At 38.5% G+C, this 17,012-nt stretch overlaps 1 protein-coding gene across 2 annotated transcripts in view; it reads left to right on the top strand.

The window, feature by feature from the left end:
• TM9SF3 (transmembrane 9 superfamily member 3) overlaps positions 1-13,567 on the top strand; it is a 42,534-nt gene extending 28,967 nt beyond the window's left edge. The window contains exons 10-15 of one of the 2 annotated variants that reach the window (XM_088531423.1): positions 6,110-6,249; positions 7,746-7,814; positions 7,906-8,052; positions 8,444-8,527; positions 8,670-8,746; positions 12,225-13,567. In XM_088531423.1, coding sequence (XP_088387549.1) covers positions 6,110-6,249; positions 7,746-7,814; positions 7,906-8,052; positions 8,444-8,527; positions 8,670-8,746; positions 12,225-12,292 — 585 coding nt within the window. In that variant the 3' untranslated portion in view covers positions 12,293-13,567. The remainder of the gene's footprint in view (positions 1-6,109; positions 6,250-7,745; positions 7,815-7,905; positions 8,053-8,443; positions 8,528-8,669; positions 8,747-12,224) is intronic. The other variant, XM_088531424.1, reaches the window with a different exon arrangement.
• Positions 13,568-17,012: the final 3,445 nt, after the last annotated feature.

The raw sequence follows: 17,012 nt of genomic DNA, 5'->3' as shown, positions 1-17,012 counted from the left end.
CTAATACTAAAATTCATAATAAAAATCGGTATGTGACTGAAAATACTTTAAAACACATTGTTAATGAGTGAAAGTGGTAGAAATCACTTGATATACACATTTGTGATTATAGTCACCTCATTAATATTTTTGGTGCTCACCAAGGTGCCACTTTTTACACTGAATTAGACATTAATTATATGACGACTAAATATACAGTATCAATTTGAACACATTTGTAACATGTTCACTTATTTTTTCAGATTCTCTTCAAGAAGCTAGACCAAAACTCAAACTTTGACTATGTCTGTACTAATCAGTCTTTGTCTGTTAGGAATATTGTATTGGATTTTCTTTTCTAAGCTAGTGACCATACACAATACTGTCAGAAATGTTTACAGCATTAATCTCTGACATGTGTGAAGAGACTCTGTTTTACTGCCGAGCAAGCATTTATGATATCACATTTCTTTCTTGTATTCCCATGTGGAATTCAGGAATGCTGACGGAAGGGAATTTCACCTGTATTGGAACTTGTCTTGTAATTCTGTTCAACTAATTTGTACTTTAAGCTCATGAAAATATGTACGTACAAAAGCAAATGAGCACATAAATCTTCAGGGGTCACTTAATCTGGATGTTAGGACTCTCTATTCACAGTTATTTTAATGATCTCAATGTTTTATGAATGTGTGCGAATCATTATGACTGTGGTAATAAACCTTCCGTGGAGTTACCAGGGTTGTAGTAGGAGCAGGTTATGGGTAGGAAACTTCATTGGAATAATCAACACTTTAATGAATTCTAATCGGCTAATGAAGCTGGTTTGTAGAAGAAAATGAAAGTTGTTTGAAACTTAACCATGTTGTGAAACTTAACCTGGGAAAGCCTCTGTCTTTATACAGAAGAATGTGTCTGTGTTGTTTCTAAGGCCTCCAGAATCCTCCAAAATTCTCTAGTGCAAAAAACTTGCTGCTTTCTTTGGGAAATGAATTATCTGTCGTTCAGGTACACTAGAGGTTATCTCCTTTACCCTGGGATGTTTGGAAAGACTCTCTCTGATTTAAATTGCTAGCAAGAATTATCACCTCTTGAGTTGTGTAGATCTGGAAAAAGCAGAAACCAGGTTTCCGGAAAGTGTTGCTGCACGATAAAGTTGCCAGGAGGCCATGGCTAAATGTGGCATCCAGGCTCTGCCCAGTTCACATACCCACTGCCCAGTGAACCACCAGGAGCAGTTCCCTTCTGTGTCTTCATTTTTCCCCCCCCAGAGCTTTTCTGTTGAATTTGAGAAGAGCCCCATCATAGCGAAGACATCCAAACTAACGCGCAGCTGGTGCGCCTCTGATCTACCTGCCATTGGTTTGACTGTTCTTCAGTGTTGGGTGCTTAAATGCTCAAACTGATTGGGCCGTTCAGGACCGTCATATGCCTTGCTGTCACCTCAGTCTGTCTGTGTTTCAAAGCTGCTTTTACCTTTTCCATCCGATTCCTGATGTCTGGGATCTCGCTGGAGATGTGTCAGCAGGGACAGGGAAGATAGTTTAGTTTGTGTCAGAAGTCATTATTTAGCCTTGAGGCTCTGTCTTTAGCCCTTCCGGATTTAAATGCAAGCCCTCTGCCTACAATGTGACAAATCTGATGTAGTGAAATACAGCGTACGCCTGAACAAAGGCTTAATATCTTCCCTGGGATATCTTTCAGCTGCCCTTCCTTTCAAAATGTAATTAAAAAAAGACAGATTTTACTCAAAGATGAAAGCTTTTTAAAACTTAATGGTTTAAACTTTCAGCTAGAGTGCTTAATTTCCCCTAAGCATATGAAGGAGCTATAAAACTCTGGTTTCCCCATCATTTTCATCTTCATAGAAATGCAGTGGGTCCTGTTTGATTTTTTTGTACTTTTGGAACCCCCCTTTTAGTTTGGGTTTCTTACTCATTCTGTCGTACTGGTGAAAGTAGAGTTCTTCTGAAGGTATAGTACACATTGGCTTACCTTTCAGTATACTTGATCTATCATGCTTCTATTTTGTTGTTTGTATTAAAAGCAGCAAATGCAGCATGGAACAGCTATCATTAAAAAGATTTCAAATGAGGGCAAGTAAAGTGAGTTGGCTGCACATCTTCCAAAGGATTGCTGTAGTGATTATTAAAAAAAAAAAAAAATGCCTATCAAGTAATGCAGTATTTCTGCGGAGTAGAGAACAATTAAATTTAGAGAGACCGTCTTAGTTCTGGTATTTCTCAATTTATGACGGCTGATATTGTTCTGTGCATAACATATCTTAAGGATTTCCATAAAGACTTAGTGTAACTACTGTTATATTCTAACTGCAGAATTTAAGCAGCTTGTATTAAACTACTTAAACATAACATTTCTGTTCTGTTTGAACAGTGCGTTCTTGTGTGGCTAAGATTTCCTGTATGCATTTTTAATCGTGTCATTATATAAGGTTATGCACATCTAATATTTCTTGGGATCAAGACCTAGTGTTTGCATTCTTTTTACACAAAGTGTTGTTCACTCCAACAGATTGTTTAATCCAGACTGCTGCGGCCTTCCCCAATGGCTGTAAGTTGACAGGAGTATGGACTGTCGTGACTGGAAAAGATAGCAGTATGGGTTGTCATGTAGTGAGCTGGATGAGGAAATTGGGTTGAAATACAGATGGCCAAAAAGTGAAAAAAAAAAAAAATGAGTATGCTTTCAGCAGAGTGCTTCCTTGGGTTGCCTGAAGGCGGTTTGAGACCTTGGTCAGAAACCTCGCTTATCCAGAAGTAGACAGTTTACACTTCTGGCTACATTTTCAGCAGTTCAGTTTATTTCTCAAAGCAGCACCATAGGTTAGCTATTTAATTTTGATAACATATAACTTTAAAATAAAGTCTTGTATTCTTTTCTTGCTCTGTGTGATGACTGAACAGATTAAATGTATGAAGGTGTTTCACTGCAGATATTCAATAACCTCTATATTGGAGAGCCTTGTGCTGTCTGAGGGTGCAGTTTTGGTAGCTGACAGGGAAGATCAAGCTTCTGCTGCTGCTTTGACAGTTAATTTTTATTGCATTTCTCGCTTGTGCATTAAGCAGTCAAGGCACTGCAGCCTGCCAGTATCTGTTTAATATTAGATATGCTCATAAAAATTTTAATTATCCCCTTTGAATGAAGTTTAATCTACAGTTGTCAGAAAATGTGAAACACATGGTGGTAGAACATAAATTATATCCCTCTCAACAGTGTTTCCTTTCAAATAGAGAACTGCATTCTACATGTTCAGTCAAGGACAATAGGATATTCTTTCCTCCTCAAAAAAAAAAAAAAGAAAAAAAAATGGAAAGAATGCAGGCTTGGTGGGAGAGATAATCAGTTTAAACTCTAGGTTTAAACATTACGCAGCTATATTGTAGTTGTGATTGCCTGTGATCTGTGACAAGAGGTGATACCTGCTCAGTCTGGAAGGAAGTAGTGTCGTCCTCTAGGGTCCTTTGCTTTAAGGACTCTCAAGATAGGAGGGTCATGGCTGAAATGGCCCAAGCTAGAATGGCCAGTCACCTCCACCTTGCATGCAGAGATGCCAAGAATGGGGAAAAACTTAATTTTCATCATGCATCAGTCTGAACAAGCAGTCTTACTTTGGGTCGGACAGTAAGTTCAGAGCAGAGGAGAAAACACTGTTGATGTCAGCACCGGACATGCTGGTTGGAGTCAGCACCAGGCATGTCGGCCGGCCGGCGCAGAGCAGCAGCTGTCCTAGAGGACAGAACATTCATGACGCTCTGCTCGAGCAGAGTATCACAGGCAGGTGGAAGGGGAGGTCTTCCTGAGCTGGCAGTATGATCTCTCCTTGCCTATTTAGTTGGCTATTTTTGCCAAACAAATAACTTGTAAACTCTTGAATGGCTCCAGGAAGAAAAGGGATGGGGGCGGGGGGGAAGAGAGAAAAATGCATTCCTTTTCCAGCTGCCCTTGGAACACAGCACAGCATTGAGACAGGTGGCACATTGTTTAACCATGTGTTGCTTTTGCCTAATATTGCTTATTAGATTTCACCTAAGACTCTAGTGGTTCTGGCTGAGACCAGTTTATTTTTTTAGCCAGATGGTTAAAAGAATGGAAGATCTTACCCCACCATCAGGCTTGGCTTGGCTGAGCTGATAATGCACCCACAAGTGTACAAGCTTTCTGGTGACACTAGTGATGGATGTGCTGGGGAAAGGTTGGCAGTACTCACTGAGGCCGTTATTCAAGACTGCCTTTGCTCACCTTTTCTCATCTAGGAGTTTGCTCTCTAATCAGAAAGTAGCACTGCGTGGTCCTAGTGTGGCTCCTTATCTGAGGCTATACCCCCTCCATGAGGATTTTCCATGATGGGCTTGTTTTGCAAGATAGACTGTTAGGCTATTGCTAGACACTTCATTTCTGCAGTAGAGAAGTGGATTAACTGTCACTCTGCCTAATCTGAGGTAATTTTGAGATCAAGAAAGGAAGCCACAAACATTGTGATGACTCTGAATTATTAACTGTCTGTGCGGATGAGTAACAGGGATGCCCTTTCATGCTAACTGTATTTGATCCCAGCTTCAGCCAGCTTTGCAGCCTGCCTGTGAAGCCCTGAGACCGTGGACAGAGATGGCTCGTGACACTGAGACATTCTTGTGCAGTTAGGAAGCAGCTCCAACAAAGCAAGCTGTTCTTTCAAATAGACATTGCTCTCCGTAGAGGCGCTCTTTTTTTGATTTTGCCCAGGCCTTGTTTCTTGAACATCTTTTCTAACGAGTGCACCTTGAACAAGCTGAGACTTCCCAATCAGGAGTTGCACAGGCTTATTTAGGAGGATTTCAGTTTGTTATTTGCCTTAGTAGTAGTGCTTCTTATCTTGTCCTGTGATGCTGAAGGCTTTTAAAAGGATTTCGTTAAATGTGGGACTTAAGATGCTGCTCTTTGATGTTTCAGATATTTGGGGGCATTTTATGCTGAAATTGTTATCTGCCTTTTTTTTTTTTTTTTTTTTTTTGTCCTAGTGGAGCTGCTTTCAAGAGCAAAGTAGCAGAGTTCCATCCATTAAGTGAGGGCTAAGTAGTTTCACACTTCCTCTGCAAATCATTCTTAGGTGACCTCAGAGTCCTACCTAAATCACTCTGCTTGCTTGCCGGTCTTTTTCCTGTATAGGAAGAAGATAGATGGGAGATATTAAATGTGTAGTGAGCTCTGCTTTATTAGTGTTGTCAGATGTAAAAACTACTTAGTGTCTTCTTATTTACAACTAAAGCTTCCAAGTTTTAGTGGTGTATGATATTAATGTTTAATTAACCTCTTAACTATAAAGCATTTTGGACAGTGCTTCTGCTTATTGCCTATTTGCACCGTATATCTCTTCTGTGAAGAAGTATCAACAGTTGCTCCATCCAACCCCAGGCAACATTTTTAATCTGCATTTGGCCCAAGCTGGTAATGGTATGCAAGGCAGCAGTAGCCTCACTTTAGGCAGATGTTGCCTTAAACTTGTGTAATAGTTGATGTGATGCAACTTCTTTTCCCATGAGGCCTAGGAGTTATTACTTGTCAGTTGCCTGCAGTAGGTTTCTATAGATATAATGTATGTGAGGAGCCTTCACTTACTGTGGAGTAACACTGGACAAGTCAGTCCACGATCCTCTCCCCTGTTTTGGATTAATTTGCTGCCATGGGCCTTGTTAGGATGGAATGAAAGAGAAGTAGAGCAGCTTTGACTCTGGAGGTGCAGGGACAAGGCATGGGCCATTCAGAAGAACTATAGTTACTGCATTGCAGGAAACTGCTCTGTATTTAATTATCAATATCAAAAAACGTACCAAGCTATGTAATGCTTGTTCATTTCTGTGAAAGATTCAGTAGTAGAAAACACCTTGCTAAACACTTAAAATTATTTATTTTGCAAGATAGAGTGTATTGCCTTCCATGAACAGCAAAAGTAGAGGTGCATGCGTGTATTGCATAAAAGATAATTCATGGTAAAGTTTTCTGGAGGGTGCATACTGTATACTGCTTCAATAAGTGTTGTTCTAACAGTGATAACTAAAAAGCACCAATATATACAGGGTGGGTTGTTCATATTCCCTTCTGTCTTCTCATCCCTGTTTTTAATTTACAGGTGGCAGTGTGTTGTATTTGCTTCTTTGTTATTCTTCCATTGAACCTGGTTGGCACAATTCTTGGCCGGAATCTGTCGGGACAGCCTAATTTTCCCTGTCGTGTTAATGCAGTTCCTCGTCCCATACCAGAGAAAAAGTGGTAAGGACATGTGCATGTAAACTAGAATTATTCACTCCAGGACGTGGCTTGGTTTGTTTGGTTTTTAATAACTTTTTAGGTTTAGAGTTTTGTCTAAAAACACCTCTACTGATGTTTCTGTAGCAGAATTTTTCTCTTGAACAGAAATTCCAACTGCAATTAATGGTTAATAATTGTAGCAGTAGTTATAGTCTTGAATCACTGATTTATGTTTGGCCTGAATTGCTGTTCAGCCTCTTATATAATAGGGATGGTCCCAACACAGTTCCTATATGGCTGTCTTGAAACAAAATTTCTCTTCTTTACTTAATGCCTCTGACAGATTTAGGATTGAATGTGCCTTGGAGGCAGAACTGTTCTGCTTAATGGTCTCCCTGTTCAGGCTGACACACATTTGCAAGGTGTTGGTGGGGAGAAGTTTGCAATACTGCTCCCTCTTCTGCGCCTTTTTGGGTGGCATAGAGCCAAGTACATAGTTCACATCATGCATAAGCTTTAATTATTTTTGAAGTGAATGTCTATGGATGCCTAGTCTAAGTAGGCTTAGCTTTTTGGTGTATCACAAATGCAGTTGCTTTTTCTTATTAATTTCATTCTGAGATGGAAGCAGCAAGCTATGGAAATAATATCCTCAGAGGATTTGTAAAATAGATTTTTCTTGCCTTTCCTGTTCAGAGGAATGGAACCAACGGGGTAAAGGGGGCACTGAAACGTGTACACTTGCAATATCCAGGAAATACAGCACACTTAGTCTCTTGTCAGTGGCGGGTTGCACAGCTGAGAAGCTAGGATTTGATTTATAGCGTGGTCTGTATCATGGGAAACTGATGCTTTTTGCTGGATCAGGATGACAGATAAAAAGAAATAAGATAGTCTTCATGAAGATGAAATTGCACACCTCAAATTAGGCAAGTATCCTTCTAAATAATTAAAGAAGCTGTAAATTAAATCACTGCTAGCTAGATTCGGTGTCATTGTGAGTACTACAAAGAGGTCACCTTTAGTAAGTAACAGTATCATCTACAGGTAGCTGAGCATTAATTTTTGGCTATATGCTCATGACACTCTGAGTATAGCACTAAAAAGGTACAGTGATCCTTATTTAAATGACCATAAAACTTTTTTTTTTTTTTTTTTTTTTTCAGTATTAGATGTATGGTGATCAACAGCACTGAGTTTTCACTGACTTTATTCAAGGCTGGTGGATGTTAAGGGACTTTATTGTTAGGCCCTTTTTGGAAAAGAGGCGTTGTTTCTGTAACCTTTAAGGTTGATAAGCTTTGCTTAGGATTCCTCACAAAAAATTTTTCTTCTCCATACATATGACATCTTTGGGAAAATTGCCTTTCCAACATACTGGTGTAAAACAGAAAAGTACTTGTTAGCATGCTGCTTACATATATTCTTGCTATGTTAATTATTGGGTCTTTTATCTTAATATATGTTTATAAATGAAAGATTAAAACTGTCCCTAAACAAATCTTAATATCTTTCAGGTTCATGGAACCAGCTGTTATTGTTTGCCTAGGTGGAATCCTCCCTTTTGGGTCAATTTTTATTGAAATGTAAGTTTGTCAGCTATTTATGCAGGTGATTCAAGCTCCTAATAATTTGTCTCATTACAATGTCATTGCATATTTGATTTCTTCTCTTCAGGTATTTCATTTTTACTTCCTTCTGGGCTTACAAGATCTACTATGTTTATGGCTTTATGATGTTGGTTCTAGTTATCCTCTGCATCGTGACAGTTTGTGTGACTATCGTTTGTACATATTTCCTGCTAAATGCAGAGGATTACAGGTGGTAAGTATTGTATTTCTTTGCATAAATAACCAGATCAAGACTGTTTTCTGTGAAAGTACTTGTTCTTCAGTCTGAACAGATCTTTTCAAAGTGTCTCATGTCCAGATTTAGCTCTCAGCGTTGTAGAAGGGAGAACTTGCTTATGTATGCCTGGTTCTTGAAGTCTTCCCGTACAGGAGCTGTGCATGTGTGTAGATGCATTAAAAAAAAAAAAAACTCTATGCTCAATATCAAAAATTTCATCTTTTGATATCAGCAATGGTTGCCACCATTGAAGCAGAGTACATGTAGATTTTGTTAAATAAGTCTATAGATAATCAATACACTTCTCAGAACAAGTTGTTTTAGCCTGTTGTGTGTCTATTTCAGTTAGATGTGTGTTTATTTTCAGGCAATGGACAAGCTTTCTGTCTGCTGCGTCAACTGCGATATATGTTTACATGTACTCCTTTTACTACTACTTTTTCAAGACAAAGTAAGTGGTAATTTTCTTACTTGATGGTATGATTATTGTTAAGCCAAGGAAGTTTTTTTTAAGCATGCTTTAGGTTGTAGAATAATTCATATTGTGGAAGAATGGGCAAGTAACCTGGCAATTTTTTTAATTTTTTTTTCAGGATGTATGGCTTGTTTCAAACATCATTTTACTTTGGTTATATGGCAGTATTTAGCACAGCTTTGGGGATTATGTGTGGTAAGTTTCAAATACATTGAAAATAAACTGTCCAAATTTATCACATGGTCATGTTTCTGATTTTGGTTCTGTGATCGAGAATATGTGTGTGTGTCAGATCTGCTAAACAAACCTTACGGTCTTTTGAAAGACACCCTAGTTCTCTGGTTATACACACCTGCTATTACTAGCTTAGGAGGCTTCTGTGGTTTATTTCTTCAGATAGGAAATAATTTTTATGTACTGTGCCAAGAATTTCAGCCTCAGTGAAAGGTTAAAAGACTGGGTATTCGATCAGAATACAGTAATAGAAACTTTTTCAATGCATGAATTCTGCAAAATAATTTTCAGGTTAAGCTGAATGCATGTTAATGTTTTTGTTTGGAGTTTTTGCTATTGTCTCATTACAAAGAGCTAGATACTTGCTGAAGTGTCAGTGATACCTTATTTTGGTGGTGCTACCATCTGTATCTTGTAGCATGTGTGTGTGAATGATACGATACAGAATGAACTGAAGCCTCGGGATAGTGTTTGGGAAATAAGCATCGAAATATTCACAGATATGGAGAGAACAGGTGCTGTTTTGTGTCAGCTGAGTTGCATTGCTTGTTAAGAGGTCGTTTTTTGAGAATCTTTAGAGGAAAATGCTCTGTAACGAAGGCCATCTGATGAAGTCAAGTGTACTTGTTTACCTGTTGGCTTTATTTTCATCACTCACTCTGACTTCCAGAAAGTGCTGTATAGTTCTTCTGCACTTGTGTGATGCATTTTGCTTTTTTATGCATTATCCTTACTTAACACCTTTTTCCTGTTGGTAAATGAATAGTCCTATAGACTATAATGAAAGACCTTCTGTGAATTAGAGGTTTGAAACCCATGATATCTTACAGGACTGATCTTTCTGTAAAGTGCAGATATCTTGATATCCCAAGAAGCTGGTTTCAAAATGTTTCATCAGAAGGGGAGAAAATCATTTCTAACTGTCGAGGACCTGTTTCCTTTCTCCCTCATGAAATCTAATCTTGCCTCATCAAGTTCTTGGCACATTACAAGACTTCCCTGCTGTTCTGGTAGTCTTGCAGCCATTTCTTTCTTTAATAGGCTTATAGCTTTCAGCTCTAATCTCTTCTTTTTAAAGTGTTCAGTCTGGTATTGATTAAAATGTCTGTAATGCAGAAGCTGAGCTTGCACACAAGATTCTGTAATTAAAATATTTTTTAAAACATTGAACAGGCAGATTGTCAAATACCTTCCTTTCATGATGGGACGACATTACTTGATGGAATGTTAGAGCAAAGTCTGCATTTCTTCAGAATCAGAAAACACTTGTCTTAGGTGTTGAATTGTATTCCCACAGCCCTGTTGAGACTTTTTTGTGTCTTTTTAACTGTATATTGGAAGAGAAGCTGTGAGATTCCTTTTTACTGAGGGCTTCTATTTTTAACATGTTGAGAGGGGGGATGTGGAAATCCCCTGTCAAAAAGTATTTGTGCAAGGAGCTGGCTGCCACTGAAGACTAACAAAGACATTTGTGTTTGAGACTTGTGCCTTGTGCATGTTACTGACTGTATGTCCCCTGTGGAAAGCGTGTAGAGCTCTGCTTTCCATGCGCATGCAAATGGGTGTGTTCAGTAACATACAGGTGGCTATCAGATGAACTAATTAGGATCCAAAGCAGCCCCAAGGAGAATCTCTGCAGACTGGTATCATCTTGCCCTGTTTTAATGCTCCTGATCAGACTTAATGAACTCAAATCCCACCTGTGGTGGGATGCTTTGATTTCGCAAAGTCTGTTGCCCTCTGCAGAGTATTCAGGGGCTGGACAGTAGGGAGTCCATGGGAACTTGTAAATCTTCTGAGCTCCTCACTTTTCTCCCCCAGTGACAGATAAGGACAAAACTTGTTCCCTAGCTCAGTAGATGGCATTAGAGCTAGGTGAATTGTGCCCTTTGGTAGTGCCATACTTCCACATCCAGATAAACACTGGATGATTGAAGGTAATTTGTTTTTTGTTTTTACAAAATCACTTCTGTAATGAGTGTTAATTGTTTTGAATGAAGAGAAGAGAGTCAGTATTTTAGTGTTCCGTGGATGCTTTGTCTGACTACTTGGTTTCTTTGGAGTTTAGTTTATTTAAAGGCTTGTTCTGCTGAGATACGGTTATGGCCTTTTAAGCTAAACTAGTACAGGCCAGAAAATATGCAGTGATATTTATAATTTTGAAGAGTTATTTAGAAATAAAGATTTCTAAACAGAAGAAAAAACTTTCTACTTTTAGTGAAAAGGAAAGCTGTTGTCAATTTTTCTTAATAACGGTTAGGGTTTTGTATTTAGCTCATCTTGTGCAAGTCTCATGCATCCTAGATCACCGAGAATGCTGCTTCATGCTTCATCCTGGCATTTTTTGCATTGTTCCAAAGAAACAAGAGTCTCTCTTCTGTTTAGAGTCTATTCTTTACTGAACATCCAAATGTTTGGTGTTAAGGGTTCTCTTTATCTGTAGGAAGTGACAGGCCCTGACTTCTCTATCTTCTTTTTTTGATATTTAATGATATGCTTTTTGTAGCTGTCTGAGAGCAGTTCTGTCTACTTCTTGCTTGGTTTTCAATCCCACTTCTAATCTGAGAATTAGCCAAACGGACTTTCAGAAGGCTAGTTTAGTCTTATTCTGCTTGCAAGCAATGAGGAACCCCCAGTAGGGTATTTGCTGTGAGAATTGACACTGTCTGCTCAGCCTGGCAAACCTGCGTTGCTGGATTTGACCATCTGAATCCCTGTCTGAGAGGAGTTCTTGATCTTTCTTGGTCCTGCGCGTTTCTTTCATCTTTCCAGGTGACCTTAGGCCTTCAGTATTTTAGATTTTTATGCTAAACTGTTGCCCCGATCAAAAACCCAGTGACCCATTCTTTTATTACTGCTGTGACAGTACGTACTCTACTCATGACTCTTACTGATGTGAAAACCACAGGTTGCAATTTCCTTTAACTGCTAACTGCTACTAATTTAATCTTTTTGTACAGACCTCCTTGTGGTTTTAAACTCCTGGGATGGGGCTCTGTTATTATTTGTGCCTCATGGTAAGAAAAAAGCCATCTGCCAATAAAACACTCATCCAGAAGGCATGTAACTTATAATAAAAACCCGCCCCTCCCATCTCCCTTCCCTGCAGAGCTTGGGATTGTATGTTTTCTACCCTCTGTTCAGAAAGAAGGACCTGGTTATTGGCAGCCGTAGGGGGGCTGCTCCATTTATCGAGGCCAAGTGAGCATGGCCTCTTGGTAAGGTGGCTTAATAGATTTAGATCACTAGACTGGGGCAGTTCGTGGCAGACATTCACTGGGAGCCGGGATAATTAGAATTTGAGAATAAGCGCCCCTGGTAAATTATTTCCTTTGCACAGTACATGATTTATGTGACTTTCTCTGGTTAAAGTGTGTTGGGTTTGTGTTTTGTTTTGATGATCAGCTCTAACATTAAACGTTTTGTGTTTATTTTGCAGGAGCTATTGGTTACATGGGAACAAGTGCCTTTGTTCGTAAAATCTACACTAATGTGAAAATTGACTAAGGAAATACGAAAATTGAACTATGGATCAGTTTGTGTTTTCATGGGGATGAACTTGCACAGCAAAAAGCGCGAGAAGAGATTTGGGTTTTAACACTGGGCACTCTATGGGTCTCCGTTTTGTGGATGGCTTAAAGTAACATCTATTTCATTGATCCTAGGTTCTTACTGACTGCTTTCTCCAACTGTTCACAGCAAATGCTTGGATTATATGCAGTAGGCATTACTACAGTACGTGGCTAATCTTCTTCCCAAAAAAAAAGAAAAAAGAAAAAAAAAAAACTAGCTCATTAAAGATGAATAGACTAGCTCTCTTCAGTGAAGAGGACAAACGGTTTATTTAAAGCATTTGTTCCATTCAATAAAAAGAGGGAAACGTGGCTGCTAAAACTACTTGATTAGTAGTCTTCCTGGTACTTAACATTTCTAAATTATGTAAAAATGCTGTTCCAGAAAGATTACTTTTCTGATTTTTACTGCCATCGTCAGGATAAGGAGGTATGTTTTATATTTTGAAACCAGGTGCTTTTTGGTTTATTTGCAATATCAACTATACCCTACACTCATTTGTTTAAAAAAGTAACTTAAAATATATAAAAAACCCATATGCATGTAATATATCAGCTATCATTCTAGTTGGACCAACTTCCCTTTATTTATCTTTAAAATAATCCAGTTACATCTTAAATCCATCCAAAGAAAATACAGTCTAAAAATGGGATGTGTTCTCTGCAATGCAATTTACTGTACAGTTAGAAAGCAAATATTAAATGAAGAGGATTTTGTTTTTAATAAACATTGAGGACTAGATTAAAACAAAACCAACATTTTAACTGAATGTCTAAAGTGATTCTCCTTTTTTCCAAGTTAGTCTTTTTTTTTTTTTTTTTTTTGGTTTGGGTTTGAATATTTTGCTTTAGACATTATACAGGGGTAATAAATGTATATAACATTAAATAATGTAACTTAGGTGTAGATCCCAAATGTATTTGGATGTACAGATTTACTACAGAGTACTTTTCTGATGATTCGGTGTACAAATGTGTGAATTGGGTGGCTTTTTACATCTTGCCTGCCATTGCATGAAAAGTTGGGGTTTCTTCACAATGTGTGTATGTCATGCTCTTCTGTTCTATTTCTTTTCTGAAGCTCTTACAGGAATTAAATTTGTAATTTAGAACATTTTAATTTTGTTAATCTCATCTGGACACTTGTATAACATCAAAAGCAGTTGCTTCCGAGTGTTCAGAAATCTAAAATAAACTTTTCGGACAAAAATGTTCTGATTGTGAAAATAGATGAGTTTGCAATTGAAAATGTCTACTTAAAAAGGCAATACTACTGAATGCCAATTTCTGTATACAGTTATTAATATGCTTTCAAATATGAAAATCCTGCACAAATCAGTTTGCTTACAACTGTATTGAGCAGTACGACTCCAAAGTGGATGACTAGCCCAAAAATGCTTGCTTCTGGATGAACATTGTTGGAGAAATCTAGTGTGCTGATCAAAAATGGAGGTAAGCACAGATTAAAATAAATGGACAAATAAAAGTTAAGTTTGTCTAGGCAGATGAGTGTTAATTGTGCACTGTGCTTAGCTGGAAGGATTCTAAATGTGTTTCTGTGACAGATTTAAAATCCAGTCTGTCAGCTTGAGACTTTTCTGGCATCTGCCATACAGTGAGGCTTTCGTTGGTGTGGCTGTTTGAAATGAAGCCCTGTCTCAGAAAATGCAACTTGCTGAATTTAAGAAATGAGCAAAGTGTTTGTACTTGTTAGAACTGTACAGCCTCTGTATAAAAACTACTGATAATGCAGTGGCAAAGGTGTGAAACAATTCTGCTTTTGGGGACTGTGGGAGGGGAGAACTATGGTTATAGGTAATACTGGGAAACAGTGCGTCTGTATGTGACTTTTTGTACAAAATATTTGAGCTTTCAGCTGTGATTCTCGTGGCAAATTTCAACCAATCTATTGGTTAAAAGAATTAAGTTTTGCTTCAAGAGAGTGGTTGATGCCTATTGCTGAATGCTCTGCCATTTAAGAGGAGATGACTCTAACATTACAGACTGATTTTAAGATGGGCTCATAAATTGGGTCAACTATTTCCAAGTATGGAGACTTGGAGAATGAGTTTTGTACTTGTTCTTGCTAGGGCATACAGCTTCTCTTTTCATCCATGTTCTTCTAAATTTGAAGTGAAAAGCCATTATCTCCACACAATAAATACATTAAGTACTCCTCTGAGATACAAGTTTTTTAAAGGGAATATTTTGATAATGGGTCTGTTTCTGTATTTAAAGCACTGCTATATGATTAGTGTATCAGAAATGTCACTAAGCCGTTTGTGAATTTCATTTAATCACTTTTTAATGCCACGGAATGGTGGACTGCCTACTTGCTTTCTCTATCCTCTGGCATTATTAGTTTTTGCATATACAGATAAGATTGTGTAGCTTTTAAAGTGACACTGAAAAGATACTTACATCACAGCGATGGCTTTTGTTTCTGCAAGGACGTTCCTCTGGAGAAGTACTGAGTGTTTAAATAATTGACATTTTTATACTTCTACCTTACCACATGAGCAAGCTGTGGTTTTGCTTTGTTTTTCCCTTTCTTTTCAGCTTCTTAAGGAGTGCAAAGTGTGACCAGTTTTGAACAGCTTTTTCCTTATGGTTGCTGTTTGAAGCAAGGCTATTTATTTGCTCCCCAAAAGCTGTGGATGTATTTTGAACCATCTTGCATAAAAGAATTTGGAAGCTCTCTGCTAAGATAATGTAGTCCTTCCTCTTTTATGGAAGAAATAAAGATCTTGCAGCCAACACTGCTCCTTCCATGATTGTTTCTTAGGAGTTTACGGTTATTGAATTAAAGCTTTTTGGTAATTTTTCAGTTGGCCATCGGCGATTCTTTTCCTATTTCTGATACAGAGGCCACAGAATTCAAGGAATACTTCTGCAGCAGTAGCCAGTCTTTAGCAAATGCCTTAGTTGAATGCAATTGTGAATCTATTAAATTGAGGCAGGGTTCATATAGAAAGCAGCTGTGGTACATTTTGTATGAGAAGTGATGAATGCTGGATTGTAGATAATGAGGGCTGCAAATAAACATTACATTATGCTCCTGTTTTTGATGTCCAAATGCTTTGAAGCGGCAGTAGCTATCAATTCCTCACCCGATTTACATTCCAGGTTGTGTTAGGGGGTGTACACAAGACAAACTATTTTCTATGCCATAATATTGGTGTAAACTTTTTTAGATGGCTTTTTACCTGAAACTTGCACATACTGCTGAATTACATTTCTGGTGCTCAACCTGGTTAAAAATGATAGTGTGTTTATAAAACCTCTGTGTGGTGGCATCCACTAGCTTCTCTGAAGATTTTCATTTTGATTAATACTCACAGAAGTAACAGAGAAATTATAAAGCTGAATTTTGCCCTAGCTTTAGCATGAATATATCTAGTCAAATTTATTTTCCCAGGCAAGTAGATGTAGGCAGCTTGACCAAAGATGGAAAAATTGCACAACAGAGTTAGCAATTAGTCCACTGGAATGTGTCAGAAAAGCATAAGCACAGAAACAAAACAAGCTTCCTCCCCAGCCTGTGGGCGGCTGCTTGAAGGAATGTGCAAGTAAAATGAATGTTTGGATCTAGAGTAGATGGATCTAGAGTGCGTGGAAGGGTCTGTCTGTCGTGAATTCTCCTCCGTGCAGCTCGTGGCTCAGGGTAGGCATCAGTGGAAGCCACAAGTTGGACAAGGATCCATCTCCCAGAGCCACTCTGGTCACATTCCAGCTACACGCACTGATATAGCAGCAGTCTTGCCATGGGTGTTGCTGCAGCCCCTGAAGAAGCAGAGGTAGCAGTCTGGAACAACTCTCTCTCAGGAACATTAAGGTTTAAGTCCTAAAAGGCACTGCTACTGGTAGAGCTCTGGACTAAACCTACACTTGACAACTTAAGAATGCAAGCCATAAATAATGCTACTTCTAAGGAGCATCTTTAAAAACAAAGTTTTGGTTCCATTCCTTTTCCAAATGCAGAAGAAGCGTGTTGCAAAAGAACATTTTCTTTCCGATAAAATCGGTGAGAAAATTCTCCCAATATTCTGAGAGGAGACATCTGCATGCAAATTCCACAAGTAGCACTCGTGCATCTGGCAGTTTTATCCAGGAGGTGGTTTCAGTCTGGGGGAACAGGTGTTAAAGTAATTACTCTTATGACTAGTTAAGAGATTCTGAATTTTTTCATTTTTTGGGTTGTGGCATGTGGAGGGGAAAAAAAAAAAAAAAAAGTAACTCCTCAGTCTAGGAAGCCTACTTGTAGTTGCCATGAATTAAAGTAATTCTTAGAATCACTTTACAGAGCAGAAACTCAACTGGGAAATGGATAGAAAGTTGCCCTGTGAGAATGGGAGGGAATCTTTTCTCCTCTTGTTTCCCACTGACCAGCAGTTGGCAGGTGAACTAGTGAGTGTTGCCTGTTCACGTTAGTATCTGACAGCCTTACAGAGACTGAGCGCTGTCAGTCACCTGCAAGAGCCAAGAGAGCCACTCTGTCTAGTGGCTGTCTTCTAGTGCAGTCTTGGAGAGATGCAGTTTTGTGACCCAAGGTTTGTACTGGGACTCAGGAAAGTTGTTTTTAGTAGTAATTTGAATCCTTTAGATTTGTTGAGGCTGATTTTATTGTTTTCTGTTACTATGTTGGCTACTACTGC

The sequence above is a fragment of the Tinamus guttatus genome, unplaced genomic scaffold, assembly GCF_059628265.1.
Source record: "Tinamus guttatus ecotype Peru unplaced genomic scaffold, ASM5962826v1 Tinamus_guttatus_pri_ptg000416l, whole genome shotgun sequence".
Classification (NCBI taxonomy): Eukaryota; Metazoa; Chordata; class Aves; order Tinamiformes; family Tinamidae; genus Tinamus; species Tinamus guttatus.
The sequence above is the reverse complement of the archived record's forward strand: the minus strand, read 5'-3'. Positions and strand labels throughout refer to the sequence as shown.